Genomic DNA, 21,716 nt, shown 5'->3' with positions numbered 1-21,716 from the left:
GATGGATATAATGACTAAGTGGGTAAAGACAAATAATAGAACAGCCTAGTAAGATAAGACAATTACATCACTTTACTGTATGAAGCATTTAAAACTAGAAGATGACACTTACGCCGTTATGATATCCAAAAGATGATATCTACCCTCATTTGCCAATATCAATTTAATATCTATATAATCTAGTGTCCAAGTAAAATATTATTTTCTTTCCCTAGGACAAGGTGTTTAATATTCAGCTCCAATATAGGCTATTTAAAATACCTCCTAATGACTCACTTAAGGTCTTGGAGTTATTAAAAACTCACACTGTGTCCACACAAAAGATCACATAGTCAAAAGAACATGCATAAAATAAAAAGTGTCTGCTCCCTTTGGTTGTGAGAAGGTGTTGTAGCTGCAATACGTCTCCAGAAATCACAAATTCATAAACTGTGTGTCACGTTTCACAGCAGCTCCGCTATACCTGCAGCTGTAACACAATGTGCTGTGTTTGGGGTGGACGCCCCCTCCTGTGTATATATCCCTCTGTATCTCTGAAGTGCCTGCCTGTATATGTGGCTGAAGTCCGTCTTAATTCTGCTGTTCCCTTATGATAAAATGTTATAGTTTGAAATAAGAGACCCTGATTGGCATGAACACTCCATATTTTTACAAGGTAAATAAATAAATAATATAATAATATATATATATATATATATATATATATATATATATATATATATATATATATATATATATATAATTGCCAGTAATGCATTTGATAGCTCGTTTTGTCGGTTACTTTTTAAGACAAATCTTAAGATATTTATTTTTCCTCTGTCCTTTTTGTCTAAATCTGTTCCTATCAGTCTCTGCGTCATGGCATGAACAAATCCAGTCACATCGACTCACTCATTGATAGCTGAGGCGAGAAGTCAAAGGGGTGGCCGGAAGCAAGATTGGTCAATGAATGAGCGTCTGTCTGCCTCTGAAGTAAGACGTCACTGTTAGCGCACTTCCTTTTCAAACACCAAATGCGTAAAATGTTCCAAAAACACTTTTCTCATCGCTAAAAATACAAAATAAGAAATGTTTGCCTCAAGTTCTATAACCAAACTATTTTTTCCTGTTTTGCTTGGACATGACGTGAACTCCGTGTCATCTATTTTTAAATCACCGGGCATGTTTCCATAGCAATTTCAGGGGATGTTGCCAAGCAACAGCATCAGATACAATGAAGACATGAATGAAAGTAGACTAACCGCGCGCACATTTCCTGGCACATTTCCTTAAAAAGTGAATGGGCTCAGACGCGCCGGCTTGGCAACGCGTTCTGCTGCAGACTGTAAGACAGCCGTGTTTATTGTGTGGGCCTATGCTTCAACACCGCGATGTAACAGTTGGCAGACAGCTTGGGTTGAGCGTTTAGCGGGACACCGGCCGCTTGGTTCTTGGTAATCTGCTATTTCAGCGGTGATAAAATTCGTAGGTATGCGTGTCGACGCTTTGTCCATCCGACTTATAACCTCTAAAAGTTTTCCCACCTTAAAAACAATTTTTCTGGTTTGTACCTATCTTCTGATTGTCACATTTGGCGTGCGTAAAAGGAGCGCGTCCCTTTGCGCGCACTGAGAAATAAGAGTCCTCCTCGGAAAAAAGAGAATTCAAACTATTTGTTGTATGAAAACAACAGTATGGTCTATGTTACAATACCACACAGAGCCCTGCTCATGTTCACGGCACACACAGACACCCAAAGTGAGAGCAGACTTGGAGCAGGCTTACCTTCAATACAGCAGATTCTCCACAGCCCGGAGTGAGTGAGATCTCCCTTCTTGGTTTTGGGCTGCGGCTGGGTCTCGTCTGTGGTGGTATTGGTGCTGTTGCAGATGTACGCGCGCGAATAGAGCCAGTAGTCCGTGCCGATGGCGATGGTCATCAGGCTGAAGGCAGCGAAAGCCCCCACGGTGGCCAGCAGCGTTTGAACCCCGCGGTCACACCAACCCATGGCGCTTCATACTAGTCCACACTCTCACCGGTCCAACATGCGCTCACCGGAGCGCGTCAGGGCGCGGATGCTTCGCTCATACTTGTTTAGGTGCGTCCACTCTCTCCGCTCCAAGTGTAGCCCAGAGAAAAAGAGGAAGAAGTGGGATTATTGTCTGAAACGGTCACCTGATGCTCAAACCTAACTGGTCGCAGCTGTGGATATAAGAGGACACCAGTTGTGCCCACTCCAGGAGCTCCACACAGGTTTGAAGCGCGCAGGACAGCACGAACGAAACATCGTGTACCAATTCAGACCACTTCAAACCTCCTCACCACTTCACTCTTCTGTTTTCCCCCTTTATCTTTGCCTAAAAACACTTTTCTCTGTTCCTACACAGACTGCGCCTCTGTTAAAACCAATTGCCAAAGCGGACTACGTCAATGGCTCTTAAGTGAGACCCCACCCTCACCAAATCTAACCAATGGAGGTGCTGTTGAATAAGGAAGGGAAAAAACTCTCAGTGGCATTACAATTTACAATCAGATGCATTTAAAACGTGTGGGATCTTTGGGGAAATATTAATTAGCCAAACAATCTGTCTCTCAGCTGAGACATTTGGACACTCCGCTGAATTCACAAGCTATGAATATTACCAAACTCTCAGTCAGCTGTCACAAGGATGAGGGTGGGGGTGGGGGAGAGGAATAATGAGAGGTTTTGACACAACGGTCCTGCTCTGTGGTGCACTAACGCCAAACAACCAATCCCCCACGGAACAGAGCATTAAAAAAAGCAATTAGGTGCTTGGTGAGTGCGTGTTAACCAAGCACACTGTAAATCACTCAGGTCCATCGGATTCCCTAAGACTGTCACAGAAGAGTGCACTGAGAGTGGACAGATAGATAGATAGATAGATAGATAGATAGATAGATAGATAGATCACATCACATGCTTAGTGAGGAATCCATAAAACATGTAAATAAATTCCTCATCCCTCAGACACACTCACACAAACGCTTCCCTGACTTTGATCACGCAGCTGACAAATTGGTTTATTAAACATGCAAAATAAAAACGCCATTCATGCTCATGTGAACACCAGATTAAAGACATGCTTAATGCCTCTCTGAGCCAGATGGAAGCTTTTCAAACTAGCCGGGAAACACGATGGCTTCCACTGGCAAGCTGCCTCTGGCTTGATAGAAAACAATCTCTTGATGGCACTGCCAGCCTGGTTTCTGTAGAAATCTGGCAAATTCCACCCTGCAGTTCATCATATAATAAAGACTGGCTGTTTATTGTTTGTCAAATTAGTGTGAAAGTGTCACATTTATATAAAGAGCAGCTTCCAACAAACCAAACCACCTGAGGATATGAGTTACCCTAATGATATACTAATACAATAACTAATACATGCTGCAACTGCCAGAACAAATGTTGGTATTGTACCTTGGATACGATACATTTGTACATTATCATGTGGTAGAGATGTTGAAACTTAACATTTCAACACGCTGCAGTTAACATGTTAGGTTTAGGCACAAAAAACACTTAGTTGTGGTTAGAAAAACTTCATCTTTTGGCTTAAAATACCTGGTATGAGTGGCTAAAAAGCCGCTGGAAACCATTTTCTGTGGCACTGTCCCGGCTGGAAATGCAGTGATGTCTTGGAATAAAACAAACTTTGTGGCGCTATACTCGCTGGAAATGCAGCGGTCTTGGCAAAGAAACAACTGCATTTTGTGACAATATCCCTGCAGAAACACAGCAATGTCTCATAAAAAACAACGCAGTGATGTCTCGGTATAAAACAGACACTCTTTCTGTCACTGTTCCCGCTGGAAATGCAGCAGTCTTTGTGGCACTATCCTGGCTGTAAATACAGTGATGACTTAATTAAAAAACAAACGCTCTTTGTGGCACTATCCTGGCTGTAATACAACCGTGTTTGTTGGCTAAGAAGCCACTGGAAGATGCACCAATGACTCACTAAAACACAACCAGTTTGATTTTGAACAGTAGTCTGCCATGCCATCCACCGTCCCTCCCGCCTCTTGAAGATAGTCAGCTCATATACTATGTCAATTAAGAGTCGTTGATATGATGCATATGAAACAAACACATCTAATGTAGCTGTGGTTTGTTAAATTATACAGTGCCAACATTTTCCTTTGCCAACTGGGCTGAGCAAAGTAGTCTGAGAGAGATATGAGGTTAGGACAATGTCTGGTTGTGTGTGGAGCTGTTTCTACTTCTAGGCTTCTATTTCTCAGTGGATCTGTCTCTCTTGCTTTAATTCCTGCGGGTAAGTTGGTGCCTTTTTAGAGTCCAAGTCCTCACATGCTGCCAGATGAATGAAAGAACACCATCAGGGTGTCAGTTGTAATCTTTAAAGATCCCCTACAGACATACAATAAATATGACAATGCTCTACATGTAATAATATTTTGTGTTTGATATGGTCAGTGGTGGAGGAGGTATTCAGAGCCCCTACTTAAAGGTCCAGTGTGTAGGATGTAGGAGCATCTGGTGGTATTCAATATCCATAACTATGTTTTCATTAGTGTATAATCACCTGAAAATACGAATCATTGTGTTTTCATTACCTTAGAATGAGTCGTGTACACCAACATATGGAGCTGGTCCTCTTCCACAGAGTCCGCCATGTTGTTTCTACAGTAGCCCAGAATGGACAAATCAAACACTGGCTCTAGACAGGGCCATGCGTGTTTTTGCATCAGCCACCGTAGTTCTCCTATGGGCAGTAAAAGTCCTGCATTAAAATGATAATTTAGTAAAAGTATGTAAGTATAATCAAGAAAATGTACTTAAAGTATTAAAAGCTAAAAAAGAAAGGCCCTGTGACTGCTATAATATTATAAATTAGATTACTGATACTCATGCATTCATGCAAAAACAGGGTTGAACTATCATTTTGAACAATTAATTCATGATTATTTACATTATGGATTAATCTGCTGATTATTTTGTACATTTGTCTGCTGTTTGGTTTGTAAAAATACTGAAATCAGTGAAAAATGCTGTCAAAGTGACCCAGCGTCTAACATGACACCTTCACAATGTTTGTTTTGTCCAATCCAAACCTCAACATTGCTACTAGCAGCAAATCTTCACACTTATGAAGCTGGAACATGAAAAATTACTTCAACCATCAAATCGTTTCCAATTAATTTTCTGTCATTCAGCTAACTGATTAATGGATGAATCATTTCAGCTGTACTTGGAGACAGTCGTTGGGTCGTTTACTTTATAACAAAACAACATTTTCTAAACTCTTCAAATGTTTTGTGTGTAAAAATCTTAATTTGTGAAGAAACTAAAGCTGTCAGATAAATGTAATGGAGTAAAAAGTAATACTGCCTTTTGAGAGTGGAAGTGGTACAAAAATAAAAGACTTAAGAAAAGTACAAGTGCCTCAAATTTGTACTTAGATACAGCACTTGATTAAATGTACTTAGTTACATTCAACCACTACAGTTTTTCCACAACATAGTTATCTTGTTAATGATTCTCCAAGTACATTAACTCCTTCTCCCTCCTTGAAAATATAGAATCTATTTGCAATCATTACCCATTTCAAAGGTTTAACTACGAGGCCCAAGATGTCTGCTGCTTCACTGTGAAGTCCATTGTCAGTTAATGTGCAGTGGAGGCTTCAGTTTTCCACTTCAACAATAAGTGACGTAGCCTTTTGGACCACAACTCACTTCCACACCAGTTCTAATGCCAGCTGTGAATCTCAAGCGACCGAGTGAAGTAGCAATTAGAGGAACAGATTTTTGGAAGAGGACTAAATGCTATGAAAATATTTCAACAGTTTGAGAAGGTGTTCTGTCAGGTGCTATGTTTTCATTCGCTGAAAAAAAAAGCGTATAAGCGTATAAAACTCTGTGACATATAATGATAAGTAACGGTAACTTGAGACTTCTGTCTGTGTTTCTTTCTTATTATCTTGTTCTCTTTGTATAAGCGCAGCTATTTTCTGTCATTGCTGCTCAGCTGGTCGTTTCATCAGAATCAGCTTTATTAGTCCATGTGTACACATGCAAGGAATTTCACCTTGTTTTTTGTCATTGCTTTCAATGTACTTAGAAAGAAATAGACATAACAACTAAGAACATGGATGACAAAGCTAAAAATATAAAGGTAATGAATAGACAGGACTTTTATGAACACAAATATGTAAAAATAAGTGTATGTACTCATGAGTGGATTACTGAACGGGCCTACTGGCACAGGCCCAGGGGCCAAAAGTGTCAGGTGGCCCCCTCGCCTTCAACTACAAAATGTCACTTGAAGAGACAACATGGGAGAGACTCAAAACTAACACAAAAAGGCACAAACAACTACAAAGAGATGCAAAAACAGCTGCAAAAAGACTAAAAGAGACCCACAAAGACAATGAAAATTAGAAAGACAACTGTGACGAGACACAAAATGAATTCAAAGTGACCATAAAGAAGCACAAACAACTACAAAGAGGTGCAAAAAAGACCCACAAAGACTATTAAAATTAGAAAAACAACCGTAAAGAGACTCAAAACCATAAAGAGGCAGAAACAATCACAAAGAGGTGCAAAACAGATGCAAAGAGACAGAAAGAGACTCACAAAGACTGTTAGAATTAGAAAAACAACCGTGAACAGACACAAAATGACTACAAAGAGACACAAAATGACAACACAGAGCTGCAAAACAGCAGCAGAGAGACACAGAGACTCACAAAGACTGCCAAAATTAGAACATAATCGTGAAGAGACTCAAGATGACTGCAAAGAGATGCAAAACAGCTGCAAAGAGACTAAAAATATGAACAGAATGACTACAAAGAGACTCAAAATTACTACAAAGAGGCACAAACGACTACAAAGACGTGCAAAACAGCTGGAAGGAGACACAAAGACACTCACAAAGACTATAAAAAGGGGAATACCAACCTTGAACAGACACAAAATGACTACAGACAGATGCAAAACAGCTAAAAGAGACTAAAAATTACTACAAAGAGTAAATAATACAAATATTGCAAATAAAAATAACGATTATGGTCAGTATGTGTATGTATACATGTCTATATTAACAGGGTTATAGAGGATTTATATTGATAGTGACAGTCAATGATGATGATATCTAGCTGAAAACCTATATATTCCTAATAAATTAAAACCTGTATCAATTAAAACGCTGTGATATTGTTACTTCCGCAGCCCTGAAGGTGGCGCCAAGTCGCAGCATCACTGGAGAAAAAGGAAATGCTGGTGGTAAAAGTACTACCATGGCTGTGAGTAAAGATCACAAGGAGAGGACTGGGGCGTCACAGTGTGGGCACCCGTGTGTGAAAGACGCATGCGCAATGCTCCACTGTGCCTATTCGCGTATGGGGTTTTGCTCACTCTCAATGCGCATGCGCATAAATAAATACTGATGATGGTGTCTACTCCTTGTTGCTTTTCTGGGCAACATCTGAACAAAGGCCTGCCCCTTTTCATGAGGACTTCTCTGCCGCCATCGTTACTTTACGTGTAATCACGAGTACTAAATCGGATTACGATACTTTTATTATATTTCAAGACGTCGATAACAGCGGAGATAATGTCCGAAATGGATGTTGATCACCATGAAAGCAGCGGCGAGACCAAATCGGCCATGCATACTTGGCGTTATCGCCACCATTTCACGTACAAGGCAGATCAAGGAAAAAATATCATCGTCCAGTGTAATCTATGTCTGCCGAGGGTCAATCTGCTCTCCACGTCGAAAACCTCCACATCAAACCTAAAGAAGCATTTAGACGTAAGTTGCACAAAGTAATATCCCTGCGGTGACTTCCAGTACACGTCAGATTAATGTTTGAAAGAGTCAATGAATGAATAGCTACCCTCGTGATTAGTAACGTTACATTCTAGCTGCATGTTGATTACCAACTCGTGGCGCTGGAGGCTCTTTTTGTTCAACTTTGCAGGAAAAAACAATTTCACAAGTGTTATGTAGAGTTTTGTCATTGCACGTGAAGTTTATAAACTAGTGGAAACTCAGATCACACAGATGGCACAGCTCCAGCAACTAACGTGAAGCCTTGATGGCGTTTTGTGTTGCAGAGAACACACTTGGGCTGTGAAGCCAGGCCTGATGTCAAGAGGGGGAGGAAGAAAGAAGAGCACAACGGTGAGGAGAGCAGGCACTGCCAGCTGAAGAAGCTCAAAGCGGAAATCATCTCCAAATGCATGACCCAAGCAAAGATCGAAGAGCTGATATTCAACTTCATTGTGGAAGACTGCCAGTCGTTTTATGTGCTGGAGCAGCCCGGCTTCAGGAAGTTGATCGCAGGCTTGACTGAAGGGCTAAAGTCCATGGACAGGGTGACCTTGTTTACAAAGGTGGACCAGGGTTTCTCCAGGATGCGGGAGGAGCTGATGGCGAAGCTCAACAGCATCCAGTACGTGTGCACCACGGCTGACATCTGGACGGCCAACAACAGGAGCTTCTTCGGGATGACCTGTCACTGGATCGATAAGCATTCTCTGGAGAGGAAGTCTGCGGCCTTGGGGTTCGCACGGCTGCAGGGCAGAATCACACACGACACCATCGCCGGACGGATACACGACATCCACGTGGCGTACAATATCGAGAGTAAAGTTCAGACCACAGTCACTGATAACGGCAGCCCCTTCATCAGCGTGTTCAAAGAGTTCGCGGTGGACAGCCAGGAAAGCGACGACGACATCGGGTTCTACGAGAACGTGAGCGCCGTCCTGGAGGGCGAGCCGGAGCAGGACATGCTCCTGTTTCTGCCCACCGTGCAGCGCTGTGCATCACACACCCTGGAGCTGATTGTCACTGAGGACTTCTGGCAGGCCGTGTCACAGGGGCCCATGTGCCAGCTGCATTACAGCACGCTGGCCAAGGTGTACGCCATCTGGAGCAAATGCCACCACCTCCAGGTCGGTATGAGCGCAGCAGAGGAGATAGGAAAGATGGCGCTGGTCGTGCCTGCTGTCATACGTTGGAATGTGGAGTACTGTGCGATACAGAAGATCGTCTCACTCACAGAGCGGGAGCTGACGGAGCTGTGCGCCCGCCTGGAGGTCCCACGCTTGCAACCGGAGGAGATGGCCTTCCTGAAAGAATACGTGACCGTGTTCCACCCGCTCGCTTTTGCACTTGAACTTTTCCAAGCGGAGCAGAAGTGCTACCTGGGTCTGGTCATCCCAACCGTGCTCAGCCTGAAGAATAAGTTAAATGAGCAGAAAGACGTGGCAAATTACTTCGGCGATGTCATCACCGCCGTTGTAGGGGCTATTGACGTGCGGTTCCAGGAGCTGTTTGCCAGCACAGAAGCGAAGATTGCGACAGCGACGACTCCTCAGTTCCGTTTGTGGTGGATGGCTGCCTCTGACAGGGAGGAGATGTGCTCCCTGCTGGCGACAGAGGCATCCCAGATGGATCCCTGTAGCGTAACGGAGGCAAACACAAGCCGGAATCTGTCAACCATTGAATCCGAAGATGACTTCTTCAGCTACGGGTCTGTGAAGCCCACCATTCAGATCCAGCAACGGGGGGTGATGGAGGAGGTCCGCAAGTACCTCGAAGGGACGGGGAAGAGCCTCGAGTGCCTTCAGGACTTCCCCAGAATGAAGCAGCTTTTCCTCAAATACAACACCACCCTGCCGTCCACCGCCCCCGTCCAGCGTCTCTTCAGCCAGAAAGGCAACCTGGTCACCTCACAGAGAAACTTTCTGACCGATGACTACTTCGAGCGCATTCAGCTTTTGAGATACAACGGTAATGTGTGCACTTTGGTCACCGAGTGAACGCATCGCCGGCGACCCCCTTTTCTCACAGCCTTTTAATTGATGCAGAATCAAACCACATTGTGCTAAAATCATCACAGGAAAAAAAAACCCTGAGTGAGATCTCATTTCAGACAATTTAGCCCCGGATGTGTTTTTTAATATCCTTCCCTTATCTGTTTTGATAGGCGTAGCGTATATCGTCACCCCTGAATGGCCTGATGAAAATATCAAATTGACAATCTTGGACATTGACATTCAAGGACTGAGTATACAAAAGCATCCTTCTATATGTGCTATTGTTGTGATTTGAAGTAGCCACAGGGTTAAACTTAAGTGATTTTGTCTTTCAGTTAAGTTTGTTTTTTCTACAGGTGCTCAATGAGAACACATATCCTGTCTGTATGTTTTATATCATATATAAAGAGACAAGGAAAGAGCCTCTTTTTTTTTGTCTGTGTCTTATTTGCATGACAACAAAAGCGATAGGATTAGGGACGGGGTTGGGATCGGCTGCCTCATTTTCATGCAGCCCTAAAGTGCATCAACAGATACTGATTAATGTTTCAAAGAAGCCCAGGAGTGTTTGTGTGTGTGAGGGAAACACAGAGCACACAAACAGCAAAAATTCCAGCGCTGCACAGTCCCGAGTGTATTCCTTGCCATGCGCCCAGATGTCATTTAAGAGCTTTCGTCTTGTCAGACAGCTGCCTGGAGACCAACAGGAGGCTGTCAGAGCATACAAACACACACTCGCACACGGGCTGTGTGTGGACCAGAGCTGTCTAAAACATGACACTTCTGAGGATGCAGAACCAACCTCAAGAGAGTGTGAGACGCCAAGGGATTTGCTTTTTCTTCTTTTCAACATCATTGCATGTATGAAGCAATATTTTCTAGTTATCTGTCTTTCTTTGACTTTGCCTGCAGAAGCCACAAAGATTCAAGCAGAGATATGAAACTCTCCAGCAGTAGACCGCTGTGAAACTGCCCTCGCTGCTCCACAGTCGACTCCACTCCAGAGAAACGGCATTGGGATTCTACACAACAACACATCAGCTGATAAGGAGAAAAAGCAGCTTGAACAACTGGTTGCAGAGAAAGGACACAGTAAATATGTGTAGCTGTGTAGTCAAAACGGAGTGGTGAATAGAGATAACTGAAAAAAAAGGGAACTGCAGTTTGGTGTGGGACAAAAAAAGCTGTGATTATTATTTTAGACATTCTCAAAAAATAAAGGACTAAGTTCCAGATGAAGAAAATCACTTTTAAAGTTAGAATTACATTCAGATTGTGGATACAAACATTTTACAGCTTTTGAAATAATCTGGTTAATTCATGTTTTTTCTTCAATATCTTAAAGCTTTCAAACATGTAAGGAAAATGCATCTTGTTACTAGATTTTAAGTACTAAGATGCTGAGTGAAGAAAGGGGTCAGGAGGATCCGTCAGTATCTGTCGTCCAGTTTCCCTGTTCCATGGTTATATATGAAATATAGTCAGACAAATACAGGATTCTTTTTGGATTTTTGAGAGTAACTAATCCAATAATGACATACTGGCTGATACTAGTTTCTTTACACAACCCATAACATCAGGAAACATTTTTGAAAGGGATTTTTCTTGTGCTGCTTTCAAACCATTGAACTCTGAGCAAACTGGTGCAATTTCTTTCAAAAACAAGGGGGAAAAGGCAAAGAGCATCTTAGCAAAAATGTTACACAAATTGCAATAAAATAAATACATTTAGAAAATTATTTTTAAAAAGATAGTGAGGGAAAGCCAAGGAAAAACTATAATGATGATTATTACATATTTAAATTTATTTTACATAATTGTTTGTTTGTTTTTAACTAATTTTCTTGTTTTTAATGTAATCTTTTTACTAACTTCTTGCCAATAGTTGTGGGTCATTTCTTTTTTTCATTGCTCATTTCCTCCTTGTCATGTTTTTGAAATAACCCAAGCCAATTTGCTCAGGTTTCAAAGGGTTAAATCTCAGGTGTGTAGGATCAAAAGTGATTATTAAAGAATCCTGAACATTGTACAATACTTTAACTTACTCTTACTAACACGAGGTTTCAGTCCTCAGACCTTCATCCGGCAAAATCCATACAAACATGTCCATGCAAAAAGCACCATACATATAAAGGCTTTAAGGCTTTACCAAAGAATACAGTGCCAGTCTAAGGATGCCAGCGACATATTAAGGTAAATGAGCTTCTCAAATGCAAAACTGAGCTCCTACAGTTGTTACCATACATAATAAATTTGCTAATAATACAGAAAAACAGTTCACGTTACACAACAGGGACATTAGAAAAGAACATTTCTTATGGATCCATCTTTAAATTGCCTTCAGTGCCGTCTCTGTGAAAACACAAATTGAGAAATATGGGACTATGTAAAAGAATACTCTTATCTAATGTTCTTAGAGGGCTCCACGGTATAAGGTGAAGCAGTTTTTTGTAATATTGGCAAAGTTATAGCAGATGATTACCATTACCTTTGTGAGAATTCAATGTGGTTTTTGTTGTTGAAGTGTTGGGAGGAGCTCATTGACTTGTATGCAAATCAGGAGGTGTTTCTGGCAGCCTGATTGTCAGGTGTTTTCCCAGGTGAAAGCCTGTAGCCTTTAAATGCACGGTGCCATTTGTATGGTTTTATTTGTCTGTAGGGACTTTGCTTGATGAAGTTCTGAGAAACAAAACATAGTGCTGATAAACTGAGCTCAAGAGACAGTGTGCAGGACTATAGTTTTCATTTCATTATAAGTTCTCTTTGCATTTGTTGCAACCAAGAAATGTACTTGGCAGGCAAATGTGCCGATACCAGTATGTCTGCAATGAGCTAATACTTGCTGATGTATCCTCCTGGCTGCTTTATTGGTCGGGCTCCTAATATTAAAGCTTGGTTTCAAACTGCAAGCTTAACATCCAACATTTTCAGTCATTAAAACTTAATTCAAGATTTAGTGACCGGCCCAACCCTCAGTGTGTGCTTGCTCTTATGTCTGTACTGCGTTAACGTGTTTATTGGCTGCAGTCTTCCAAAGCTCCAGAGACAAACAAGCCAGGTGGAGTAGAGACTTTCCAAAGAACCACCTGTCAAGTGTTTCCCTACCTTCTTGTACAGTGGGATGAGTTGCAGCAGGTTAAGGAAGTTACTGAACAAAAACATCTCCAATTCCTAAATGACAGTCCTGCCACCTGTTGGACACAGAGGTGCACTTCAGTGGATGCTACTTGTTAGGTTACTTGAGGAAACTGGTTTTTAAAGTGAACAAACAGTGGAATAAAACAAAGCCCAGGCCCTGATTCAAAGTTTGATCCAAAGTGGAAATTTTAATGGTTTCAGTAAAACAAATGGTGCAAAGTATTACTTGTGAAAACAACTTGTAATACTGGACACCACCACATTAAACCACACATTTAGAACAGGATCATGTTAGGCACAAAGTGGGTGGAAGGTGTACAGTGTGTTTCTTCTGTCAGTACCTTTGATTGAATCCATCACCAACCCCTTGTCTTTACAGTCCTCTCATGCTTCCTCCCTTTCATAAAATAGCTTTAGAATATACAAAAGCAGCATGGCAGAAACAGATACCCTTAAGTTACTTAAACTGTCAACCATATTGCTTCTACTGAGTCTCTGTCAGTTCTGTGATATATTACAGTAAGGAGGGAAGCATCAGAGGGGGATCCAGACATGGCTGGGGTATTTTAATATTCTAATGCCCTTCTCTCACTTTGCTTGGGTTAGACACCCTACAGGTGGCCGGTCCTGGGACAGCGCCAGTCACTGCAGAAATAGCTTGACAGGGTTGAAGTGGCCCAGGTTCTCACAGGACTTGATCCAGCGCTGGACGTTAGAGGGTGTAGAGGACGCGGAGCCACTTTGCAGCACGCAGCAATAGCAGGCGATGTCGGCCAGGGAGAACTCGGGCCCTGCCAGCCAGGGGTTCCGGCCCAGAGCGGAGTTCAGGGCGCGTAGGACGGCAGCTCGCTCCTTGGCGCTGCCCTCTGCCAGCTGGAAGAAAGCTGTGTCCACCCAGCTGTCCACCAGTGTGGCAATGGCAGGGTCACTGGGGTAGGGAGACAGCAGCTTGAAGAGGAAGCGCGCCACGTTGGCCTCACCTTCGATGGGACACATGTTCTGGACGCTAAACTTCATCTGCAGTTTGGGGACTGTGGATTGGTCAAAGGATAAACATGTTTCAGGGTACACAAGGACACAAGCTTTTACCACACCTAGATCATGTCAATATGTCAAGTATCACATGGTAACATGGATGCAAAGTGTGTAATGGTTAGAAGTAGTATTCCTAAAACACAATGATGCTTAAAAGATGCAGGATTTTCCTTAAAAACAAGCCTGTATTTTTTCTGTGTCTGGGATGTTTATGGGCGTGTACCCCCACAGGGCTCAGGTGAGGTTGGGGCTTTATAAAAAGATACCGACTAGGTGCCAGACCATAGGCAGCAGGAACAGTGCCAACAAAAAAAACCCCCACACAAATAAAGTGAAGCAAAACGCCAAAAGAAAGTGAATCTGGGGTTGGCTTTTACTTCCCATTTCGCAGTAACCACCAATCCTGCATAGTAAACCTTAACATTTGTGCATGAGTTCATGAAATTTAAAAAGCTATCTACACTGGTCATGAAATGTACATGATATATTCAACCATTAAAAAGCCCAAAAGATAACTTTTAAAAATAATTTGTCACATCAAAAAGTTGCAAAGCTTTGCTCTTGATAATAAAACTGCAGACATTATCAAAAAAAGAAAAAGCTTCACCTCTTAATGCTCAGTAAAATAGCTGAGTCCCCACTCAAATGGCTTCATGTTTGATGACAGTGGTTAGTTTGCTGTAATTAATTTGGCTGGGTGAAAGGTATTGTAATTAGTTTCATAATCTAACCACCTACACACTTTCAAGAGAAATGACATCCAAATTAAACAGCGCAGTTGTGGAGGATCTTGATAGCCAAATGGTTTCAGCACATGCCATGTAACTGCAACCTCCTTAGTTCAATTCTAGTCTTGGGACCTTTCTTGAATGTCATACCTGCTTCTCTCTGCCCATTTCAAGTCTGCCTCTGTCATCTGAAGCCAAAAAAACAATAACAGCAGAGTTGTTGTGTATCAGGACCTCATGGCACCACAATATAACACTGGTGGAGGTATTTTAAGGATATAATGTCCTTCCTGTTTTGATTTACTACCAGCGTTATGTATGTGCTTGTTGCACAGTATTGCAAGAATGTCTTTGTTGCACTTTCTAAAGCAGTCTTTCTCCGATCCTTGTCTTATGTCCATCCCTTAAAACAGCAACAAATGGGTGCCGTGGGGCCTGCCAACCATTTTTAAGTTCATAATGAAAATAGACTGATTTACATTAAGAAAAATTTGTAGATTAAAATGTGTCAGAGTGTAATAAAAAGCATCACAGTAGAGCTTGTTCATCAAAGTACTAGGGGTGGCTAGCCGGGACCCCTCGACAAAGACGCAAGCTAAGCCCTGAATGTCCTCAAATCCTAGTTAAACCCTTGGTACAACTAACCTGTGCGGGACTGACTATAACTGGATTTGCCTTGTTTATTCATTTTATTTGATACTTATTATTAAAGTTTGTTAACAGGCCCCTGCTCTCCTATCATTTTGCAAAAGTGGCCCCAGGGCAAAGTACATTGATCATCCCCGCTCTAACACATTCTGCTTCTCTCACCATCTTTCCATATGAGGGTGAAGCCCAGCTGGAACATCTGGCGAGCATAGCTGTCTGCGTGACGTGGACCGAGGCAGGACAGGAGCTGTGGCGGCACACTGGTGACCGAGGAGTGGACATGGACGGTGGAGAGCACCCGATAGCGCTGACACAACACGCTGTGGAGCACCAGCAGGGTCAGGGGTGGCTGTGCCGGGTTGGCGTTGATGACGATGTCACGGAGAGCACCAAGGTCCTTGTGATATAAACAACATAATGGAGGTAAGTAGGTGCAGCATGCAAAAAGAATAAAGTATAACAATATTTGTTTACTCTAACAAGGCCAAAACAGACTGCAGGTAGTAATCAGTCCACACGCTAGACTGTGCTTTGAGATAAATTCCAGTATGAGCAGGTTGTGCAGGTTAGTGTGGTATTTATAACTTCTAATGACAGTTAAGATGGGCGTGATTGGGAAAACATCAATAGACTAGTAGAGAAAAATACAGTCAAAGTATATCAGGTGCATGAAACATACTGCATACTGTCAGTGCAGGGTCCATGAAAGATAAATATCATTGATAAACACTGTGTCCAGTTATGCTAATACCTGGATGCAAAGCTCACCAGCATTATTCCCAGTTTCTCACCTTGCCCAGTAGTGTGTCCAGGTCTGTGATGCCTTTAAAGGTCGTGGAGCTGGGGCTTTGGGAGGAGAGGCTGCTGCTGACTGTCAGGTCCAGATCGGCATCTGGGGTGGTCACTGTCTTGGCCAGGCCCTCCACAGCCGCTTTCAGCTCGTACAGTTTTCTCATTATCTCGTCCTGCCGGGCCTCCAGAGCTTTGACTGCTGGGTCCACCTCGCCATTCTGGAGAGACAGAAAGGATTGTTCAATTTGGTTGAAACCACGAATGGGAATTTGAAGGTGTGAGCAGTTTTACAACCTGGGCGTAAGCTACATAGCTGCAAATGCACAGAAAACAGAGACACTATTGAAAACACATTTAACATATCCCCAGTTTGGAGATAAACAGCACACACACACACACATAAAGAAGACAACTAATGAAGAGATTTTGAAGACTAGATCTTAATTATGTAAGCTTTCAGTTTTGTACCATCAAATTAGGTTATACAGTAAAACTTCAATTAATAGCCTAAGGTATTATTTGCTTAAATCACTAAAATCAGCAGGCCTATATTTGGGACAGGCCTTTAATTCCTTTCACACAAAACTGTTGCTTAGCAAAGACGGGGAAATACAATCAAATTATTTGCCTAAACCATGGCAACCAGACCAGGCGTCTAATTGAGACAGGCATTTATTTGTCAAAATGTGTAGCCACACCGGGCTAGTAAAAGGGACTGGACATTTAATTGGGAAGAGGCTTTGGATTGAAGTTATAAGGTATACTGGTGATTTATACCACAATGTTTACACTATAAAATACACTGCAGCTTTGGAGAAAGCATTTAGATACTCAAGAAAAAGGAGCAACATCACACTGTAATAATACTCTATTACAAGTAAAGTTCCACTGACAATATCACTCACAATATTATATATGTTGTAGTAGTCTATAATAACGCATTACGTATGATTTATCACTCTAAAATAAAGTGGAGGTTGAGTATAAAGTGGGAAAGTACAATTAAAACTGTATTGAACATACACTGCAGCAGTGCACAGCTGGAGCAATGTGTACAGTCATACCATCATGATATGCAATTTTAGGGTTATTAATGTCAATGTAAACAAAAACAACAAAGGTTGGAGACAAACAACTCTACTGTTTTCATCCGTTTCTATTGTTTGATCGTGTTTAAAGGACTATGGAACAGAGGAGACGTTTTGTAAATTGTTGCATCAGCCAGAATGAAGATTCCCCTGACATGCTAACTTAGCTAGCTAGCTTGGCTGAAGGCAGCTAATGCTAACACACCGCGCGAGTCACGCACGTTATCATTACTTAAGAGACAAAACGCAGTGCGGACAACAACGAGAGCAAAACACAAGCTGTACAAGCTAACCAGAATCTTAAAAATCAACCTTAGCGAAGTGAAATCAGTTAACAGTTACCTGAAGCGCGTGCTCAGAGGTGCAGCTGTTCCCCTGCTGCGCGTGGACATTTGGTAACTTGTACATGCAGGTTGGTAAATCGGTCGCTATGTGACCCCCACAGATGGGCTTTACCTGGTACATGGGCATGGTGGAGGACACTTAGTGCTCTGTCACACACAAACGATTAAAAACAAAAATTCCCGGACACAGACGTCTTCAGGGGGATGTGCGGTGTTGACAGGCAGCAGCAGCGGCGGCCGACCCGACGCTCCCGGTCACACAGGAAAGAGGCCGCAGCTACGTCACATCCGGTGAAAGTAAAAAGTGGCTGTGTGTAGTTTTTTATTTTTTTACTGTCTAATAGTTTAATCAGCTTTGTTTTTATCTTTGATTATTATTTTAATATCACACATGTGGTGTTTATTTTTGTTTTCAAAATTAAATCTTTATTAACAATCCAACAAATAGACACACATACGTTATTAATATGAAACCACACCAGAGCCAGGAGAAATCTTTAAATTAAAAATATTAAACAATAAGCGTTCTTATTCTTTAGTCAAAATGGTCTTAATGAACTGCTTAGTTTCGTTTATGAATATGACACTTTGCTGGAATAATCATCAAATCGATTATATACTTCTTTTTTTTAAAAAAAATTGTGTTATTATTATTGTTAGTATACCAAACAGTACATTTTCCCTATAAAGAGAAAATTCAGAGTCAGTGTTATCAACATACCGATACATCTTTCTAGAAATGGTTAGTGTATGAACACTGCCAAAAACAGATGCAGCATTTCTTTCTTTCTGCATATCACAAAATGAACAGTTAACACATATGTCCATCCTTAATCTAAAAAGATAATGGCTTGCGGGCCATCACAGTTCTCCCTGCACGTATCACCCCCTGTGCACTAGAGGACGCCACAGTATAATGCCTGTAAACCGAGCGCAGCAGGAGGTCAACAGTCAAGAGGAGTTGGTCGCACTGGTATGAACTTTATCATAACTAAACTTACACACGCTGATGAAGTAATGTAAAGTAAGGGTTAATGCGTGATGTGGTGAAATAATCTGATTTGTATACAGTACTAAAAAGCAGTCGCTGCTTTTGCTTTACTCTATGTTGTCTTTGGTGGTGATTAATTCCCTATCTCCTCTCCTGCCAATGGCAGTTTTATTCATACAGCAGGTAAATAGGTGCAGCATCCAAAATAATGTATTATAGTATTTGTCTGCTCTAAGTAGGCCACTGCAGCCAGCACAAACAGGCTGTAATGAGTCCACACCCTGACATGTGCTTCAAGGCAATTCCAATCCAGTTACAAGAAAGAGGCTATACGTTTTAATCTTACAGTAAATTGCCATTGTTTTTTAAGGGGATGTTTTCCCCCATCTTACCATTATTTTTGCTTCTGTTTTGCCTTCAGACCATAGTTTAATCCAAGATAACTTTTTTTAACACAAGAGAAAGTGTCTTGTTGAAGAGGTTTTACATCAGGACCACACCTGATACGCTTTTGAGTAAACCCCACCACTAAAAGGGGTTTAATTTGTTTCAAACTTTAAATATTTTAAGACTTACAAGATGGTCCATAGCAAAAATAGAAAATAGGACATACTACAAAAAACATACTTAAAAAAAGATACATATGTAGTTTAGAAAGAAGTATGACATTCTTGCAAATTTTATCCCATTTTTTTCAGTGTGTTGAATTATAATCAACTTTCCAGTTGCAGTTTTAGCAAGCTCTTACTAAGCTGTTTTATGTCAGTGCCACCCATGGTACCATTTCATATCTATAGCCTACTATAAATACATGATTGCAAGTTTTTACTAATATTTAAAACAATACATTTGGTGGCTTTTTCAAAAAGAATGACTCTTGTGATATGGTTAATCCATAAATAATGGTATAATCACCATATTTGTTAGAATAATTAAAATTCAGAAGGGGCTCTATGTGAGATTCAGAGCGTGTAAATTGTGTGCACACAGTTCTCAACATGGATGTGGCTGAACTGGCGGCTAGCTGCAAACAATGCAAACTCCATTAACAGCGCGAAAAAACGGCAGCAACAGTGTTGACAGAGGGTGATTGCTACGCTCCTGCAACCATGCCATCCTGACATCAAGAATAGGTGCCATAAGAGTGCAGTGCAAAGTGACAGCAAGTGAGATACTCACATGCACATGGAGCCACACTGGCTACCACAACATACCACAGAGAAATTTGGATTAAAACACTCAAAGAGGTAGCGTGACTTCAATCTCTGGTCAGGATGCCATTACGTTTACATAGCAAATCGTGGTTTGCTGTTATATTAATGCTCTGAATGTTGCATATAGAACCTTTAAGTAGGTAATAAAATTGTCAGATATGTATATGTATGTGTATATTAATGTGCAATTGTGTGTGAGTTTACATGGGCACACCTGTGTGTACATACGAGTATACAAGAGCTTCTTGCCATTAAGTGAAGTCAACAGTGTGTAGTCACCTTTAGTATTTTGGCTTGAGGGAAAGATAAGGAGGAATATAAGTGAAAGATAACATGGAATTTGTTTCACACAGACATTTCCATATCCATCATCATTGCAGTTAGACTGCAGTGGAGTCGTGCACCTTGTGACTCATGCAGTCTGTCTGCTTTTTGTTTTCTTGTGTCTCACCCAGTGACTGTAAGGTAGACTCAGGGTATTTCAGACATTTTCTGTGGTATGTTCGCTTTGCTGCATTACTACATGCTCATAAAAGCTTGCTTGGTCACCTCGTCTCTGGGGGTGGGTCTTATGAGTCAAGACAACTTTGATTGGCACATTTTGGACCAATTACTTAAGAGAAATTATGAAAAAACTACAAGGAGACATGGTGTCTGGACTACAGTGAACGCTCACCGTATTCAGTGATCTGTCACGTCTGGCACAGTAACGTTACTTCTAAACTTGTGAAGTTTATAATCTAAGGTACAATAACGTTAGAAAAGGTGAGACTTTAAACAACACTTTATATTTACTGAGCTTCATAATGATTAAAATCCCTCTGAAAATAGTATTTCACAGCCACGCCCTTAATTATGAATAACTTTAAGCCTTAATAAATTGGATTTATAGGCCCTACGAAAATTCACCCACTGTATAGTTTTTCTGCTGTAAAGAGAGACATTTTAACATGGGGATCTATGGGGTTTGACTCGCTTTTGGACCCAGCCTCAAGTGGTCATTCGAGGAACTGCCGTTTTTGGCTCTTCCACATTGGCTTCATTCTTTCAGCCCTGGAAGTTGCCGTTTGGTCTCGCCTGACATCCACATCTCTGTGATCTCTTGTGGCTAAATAGAAAAACGAAGCATTTAAGATCGGACCGCTTCAGCTCTACAGCAGTCGACCTGTTACACCGATCAAAAGCCATTAGCTCAGTCTAGCCAGTGTTATTCAATCACAAGTGATCTTTTGATTAAATCAAACCTGGCAACACAATCCTATACCAGGAAGCAATTGAAGAGGCTGTGACTTCGCCTGATACCGGGCTCTCCTTTGACATGTCCCCTCGCAGTCTACTTCTTCTCTGTCACCTCTCTGTCAGAGGAATCGGGTTAGTACTGTTTCACACTTGAACCACATCCTGTCCTCTTCAGCGAGGGAGGTTTAATGAAAATGCACAATTGAGTTTACCATTTCAACAGCTTGTTAACCCTAAATAATTCACTGTTTGCTGAAGTCTGGCAAGAGAGAAGGAAGAAGTAGGGGGGGTGCTGGGCCCGGCCTGGCATCTCTGCTGAGGTAATAGTCGGATCTGATGGCCAGAGTAAGACCTGAGATAGAAACTGAGACTATGGGGGAGCTGAAACCTGACAGTTCACAGCAGTTCTTTAAATCATGTAGGAACATGGGAGATGCAGTCTGTCAAGCTGTAGGTAACATAGTGACACGGGTCTTGTAAGTGCTGTCAGATACAGGCTTACTGGGTCACTGACAGAGATAAATACCGTGTGAACTGATGCAATGAATACTTTGCTCAGAGTTACTTACAATGTTTTAAAGGAATAGTTGGACATCTTTGGCATATGAGCCACAATTGTCCAATAAATTTGTCCAAAAGTTAAAAAGAAAGCTGCCTTTACCAGCACCTCTAAAGCTCACTAATTAACACATTATATCTGG

At 41.6% G+C, this 21,716-nt stretch overlaps 3 protein-coding genes across 4 annotated transcripts in view; 1 reads left to right on the top strand and 2 right to left on the bottom strand.

The window, feature by feature from the left end:
• cacng4b (calcium channel, voltage-dependent, gamma subunit 4b) overlaps positions 1 to 12,989 on the bottom strand; it is a 35,320-nt gene extending 22,331 nt beyond the window's left edge. Inside the window, exons 1-3 of the mRNA XM_033643820.2 lie at positions 12,904 to 12,989; positions 4,576 to 4,724; positions 1,765 to 3,723 (exon numbers count right to left, since the gene is read on the bottom strand). Coding sequence (XP_033499711.1) covers positions 1,765 to 1,987 — 223 coding nt within the window. The 5' untranslated portion in view covers positions 1,988 to 3,723; positions 4,576 to 4,724; positions 12,904 to 12,989. The remainder of the gene's footprint in view (positions 1 to 1,764; positions 3,724 to 4,575; positions 4,725 to 12,903) is intronic.
• zbedx (zinc finger BED-type containing X) lies at positions 7,436 to 10,224 on the top strand. The gene is made up of 2 exons (XM_033644848.2): positions 7,436 to 7,783; positions 8,089 to 10,224. The coding sequence occupies exons 1-2, from the start codon at positions 7,583 to 7,585 to the stop codon at positions 9,799 to 9,801; spliced, it is 1,914 nt and encodes a 637-aa protein (XP_033500739.1). The 5' UTR covers positions 7,436 to 7,582; the 3' UTR covers positions 9,802 to 10,224.
• Positions 12,990 to 13,097: 108 nt separating the features above from the next.
• aimp2 (aminoacyl tRNA synthetase complex interacting multifunctional protein 2) lies at positions 13,098 to 17,848 on the bottom strand. 2 transcript variants are annotated; one of them, XM_033644849.2, is made up of 4 exons: positions 17,570 to 17,848; positions 16,139 to 16,357; positions 15,510 to 15,744; positions 13,098 to 13,967 (listed from the first exon to the last, which is right to left on the bottom strand). In XM_033644849.2, the coding sequence occupies exons 1-4, from the start codon at positions 17,696 to 17,698 to the stop codon at positions 13,579 to 13,581; spliced, it is 972 nt and encodes a 323-aa protein (XP_033500740.2). In that variant the 5' UTR covers positions 17,699 to 17,848; the 3' UTR covers positions 13,098 to 13,578. The 2 variants fall into 2 exon arrangements, with proteins under 2 accessions (XP_033500740.2, XP_033500741.2); XM_033644850.2 differs by having other exon boundaries at positions 17,684 to 17,847.
• Positions 17,849 to 21,716: the final 3,868 nt, after the last annotated feature.

The sequence above is a fragment of the Epinephelus lanceolatus genome, chromosome 18 (assembly GCF_041903045.1).
Source record: "Epinephelus lanceolatus isolate andai-2023 chromosome 18, ASM4190304v1, whole genome shotgun sequence".
Classification (NCBI taxonomy): Eukaryota; Metazoa; Chordata; class Actinopteri; order Perciformes; family Serranidae; genus Epinephelus; species Epinephelus lanceolatus.
Note: the sequence above shows the minus strand (reverse complement) of the source record. Positions and strands in the feature narration are given on the sequence as shown.